The sequence below is a fragment of the Lactuca sativa genome, chromosome 9, assembly GCF_002870075.4.
Source record: "Lactuca sativa cultivar Salinas chromosome 9, Lsat_Salinas_v11, whole genome shotgun sequence".
NCBI lineage: Eukaryota > Viridiplantae > Streptophyta > Magnoliopsida > Asterales > Asteraceae > Lactuca > Lactuca sativa.
The window spans coordinates 73,366,281-73,369,693 of record NC_056631.2 but is presented as its reverse complement, the minus strand read 5'-3'; the positions used below and the strand labels follow the sequence as shown (position 1 = coordinate 73,369,693).

The following is a 3,413-nucleotide window of genomic DNA, read 5'->3' as shown; positions in this document are numbered from 1 at the left end:
CTTGAAGGTAATTTTTAGGGACAGGGGAAGATGTATCCACATGAAGATTTAATTTGTGCACAGGTTTAAAAATGCCTCGCTTTGCACGAGTGAGCATCGGATGGGATGGTTCAACATTAGGAGAAGAGACCGATCGTGGACTTTGAGCAACAGAGAATGGGCTATCAATCGAAATTGGGCTCGAAAAGGATGGTTGTGAGGTTGATGGGCTCGCAATAGGCGTCTGAGGAGATGGCGAATTAGGTGGGCTGAACATATCAGAGTTTGGACCACATAGATTAACAGGTGGGCCACTGAAAGTGGTAGGTAATGATGAGGCTGTTGAAGGAGGGGAATTTGAGCCAGACAAGGAATCAGAACTAGAAGGTGATGAAGTGTCATGAAAGGATGGATAGGCAGGAGTCGGATATTGTAACAATGGATTATAGGTATCATTTTTGTCAAGGAACGAATAAGATGGAGATTTATTCGGAGTCATAGAGCCGAATGGAAAAATGGTTTCATCAAAGACCACGTGTCGAGATATGATAATTTTGTTTGTGTCTAAATTGAGACACCGGTATCCTTTGTGATTTGATGGATATCCAAGAAATATGCACGGAGTTGATCTTGGTGAAAGTTTGTGGGTGGCGTTAATATGAGGATAACAAAGACACCCAAACACTCGAAGGTGATCATAAGTAGGAGATTTTTGATATAGTTTATAGAACGGGGTGTTATTACTAAGGGTGGTGGAGGGAAGGATGTTGAGAAGGTGAGCCGCCATGTGAAGGGCTTCGGTCCAAAAAGTAGGAGGAAGACGAGCATGGAACAATAAGGAACGAATGACATTATTGAGAGTGCGAAGCATGCGTTCCGATTTTCCGTTTTGTTGTGAAGTATACGGGCATGAGAAACGCAAGTGAATACCATGTTTAGCAAATAGTTGACGAAATTTATGGTTGTCATACTCACCACCATTATCACATTGAAACGATTTAATTTCCGTTTTAAATTGAGTAATGACAAAAGACCTAAAATGGACAAATTTATCAAAAACATCAGATTTGGCACGAATGGGATAGACCCATACAAAGTGAGAATAATCATCCAAAAATATGACATAATACTTGATTCCACTCAAACTTTCAATTGGTGATGTCCAAACATCTGAATGTATTAAATCAAAAGGAAAATGAGAGACAGAAATAGAAGATCTAAAAGGCAATTTAACATGTTTGCCCATTTGACATGCATGACATAAAGGAGAGTCTTTATTAGAAGAACACGAAATAAAGTGATTGTTGACAAGATGCTTGAAGATATGATGACCGGGATGACCTAGACGTTGATGCCAAATTGAAGGAGTTGCGGATATGAAAGCTTGAGTGGTTGGAAACGTAACAGGATATAGATCACCAGTGCTGTCACATCGAATGAGGATTTGCTTGGTGTGAAAATCCTTCACAGAAAAACCAAATGAGTCAAATTCAATGGTACAGTTATTTTCACGACAGAAATAAGATTTTTGATAATGGAAGGAGTAATTAACACATTGCGAACGGTCAAAGTACGGTAGGGATGAGGAATGGGAAACGTGGTGTGACCCATGTTAGTGACTGGGATTAAAGATCCATCGCCAACTAACACAGATGATGAAAAATTACTGTTCTTATTTAAAGTAGACTTGAGTATACCTGCATTTGAATGGAGATGGGATGTGGCACCGGTGTCCATGTACCAATCGGCTTGACCCGATTCGTTTAGAGTCATCGTGTTAAACATTTGTGGAAGAGTCGTGGGCTCCGGACTAGGTTGTTGAACCTGAAAAGCCTGTTGTTGAGTGTTGTTGGGCTGAGGAGAAGTAAAAAAACTGATGTTGTTGGGCCATAGGCTGTTGTTGAGTCGGTTGATTTTTGTGTCCAACGCCAAACAAATTAGACTGGTTTGAGACCCCACCTGGGTTTGGTAACAAGCCCTGCTGAATAGATCCAACGTTGGGCTGGTGAACTTGAAACCAGCCATAAGTCCACGCTCTCCCTGTTCCTCGCTGTTGACTGTTGCCATAAAAATAGTTTCCACCGCCATTATGAAATCGACCGCCATGTCGGCCTCCACCTCTACCGCCCCTGTTATATCGACCACCACGACCACCCCTGTTATAGCCTCCTCTACCACCATTAGTGTGATTATTTTGAGGAGATGATTGAACTGTGAGAGCATTTGGAGAAGAAGAATGGTCTACATGGGTAAGAGTCGCATCTCTTTGTTCATCCAAGAGCATCTGTTGTTCTTCACAAATCAATATAGATCTTGCATCCCAAAAAGATGGGGGTGAGTCACGGTGCCTGATGGTTGTCGCAATATGGCGGTATTTAGGTGACAGCCCGTTTATCATATATGCGACAAGATTCGTATCAGAGACTTTGGCGTCCATATGTTCCAGGCGATCAGCTATAGACTTAATCTTATTGCAGTAATCAGTGACAGAGGAGGTACCTATAGAAATATTTCGAAGTTCTCTGTCTAGTTGGATGACCTTGGAAGCTTTGTTGTCACGGAAAACTTTCTCGAGGCTTTCCCACACTTCAAACGCTGTTTCCTGTCTTTTAAAAATCATGTTAAGAAGAGAAATTGATATAGTTTCATACAACCATGATTTAACAATCGAGTCCATACGAAGCCATGTATCCTTGGCAGTTACTGATTCTTTTTCTTTGTCTTTGTCAGAAGTTTGAGAAGAAGGCTGAGCAGGAGGCTTGAGATGATCGTCAACACCGTATCCAATACAATGGATTTCAAACAGCTCTCTCCATATATCATAGTTCATTTGATCCAAATCCAAGACAAAAGGGACAGCATGCTTTATATTGATTGTTGAAGAAGGTTTGTCTGATATGTTGGTAGACATCGTGAGAAGAAGATTGAAGAGAGGCTTCGAAGACAGGAAATATAGAATGAAAAAGGATTATCAGAAAGATGAGACGACGGCTAGGGTTATTGAGAATGATCCAAGTTTACAGGAATTGCTCTGATACCATGTTATCGTATAAAATTCCCCTATGAACCCTTTTCATTAATAACCCTCAACATATATAAGTAACATATGAGAAAAGGGCCAAACAATAAAAGGGCCGGACTATACAAAATAATACAAATACATAAATTAATAATAACACACTAACAGAATGTTGACAAAATAACTCTTGAATTCTATCCCACCAAATTCAAACAAACCAAACACACCCTTATTACATAAATTGTGTTTAAAACCGAGTATCCTTTAAATGACAAATAATATTATATATATATATATATATATATATATATATATATATATATATATATATATATATATATATATATATATATATATATATATATATATATATATATATATATATATATATATTATTTAAAGGAGTAAATCGATA

The 3,413-nt window shown here is 38.8% G+C and overlaps 1 protein-coding gene across 1 annotated transcript; it reads right to left on the bottom strand.

Moving 5' to 3' along the window:
- Positions 1–1,138: 1,138 nt before the first annotated feature.
- On the bottom strand, positions 1,139–2,989 carry LOC111901645 (uncharacterized). The gene is made up of 2 exons (XM_023897531.2): positions 1,677–2,989; positions 1,139–1,441 (listed from the first exon to the last, which is right to left on the bottom strand). The coding sequence occupies exon 1, from the start codon at positions 2,888–2,890 to the stop codon at positions 1,790–1,792; it is 1,101 nt and encodes a 366-aa protein (XP_023753299.1). The 5' UTR covers positions 2,891–2,989; the 3' UTR covers positions 1,139–1,441; positions 1,677–1,789.
- Between the last annotated feature and the right edge of the window lie 424 nt (positions 2,990–3,413).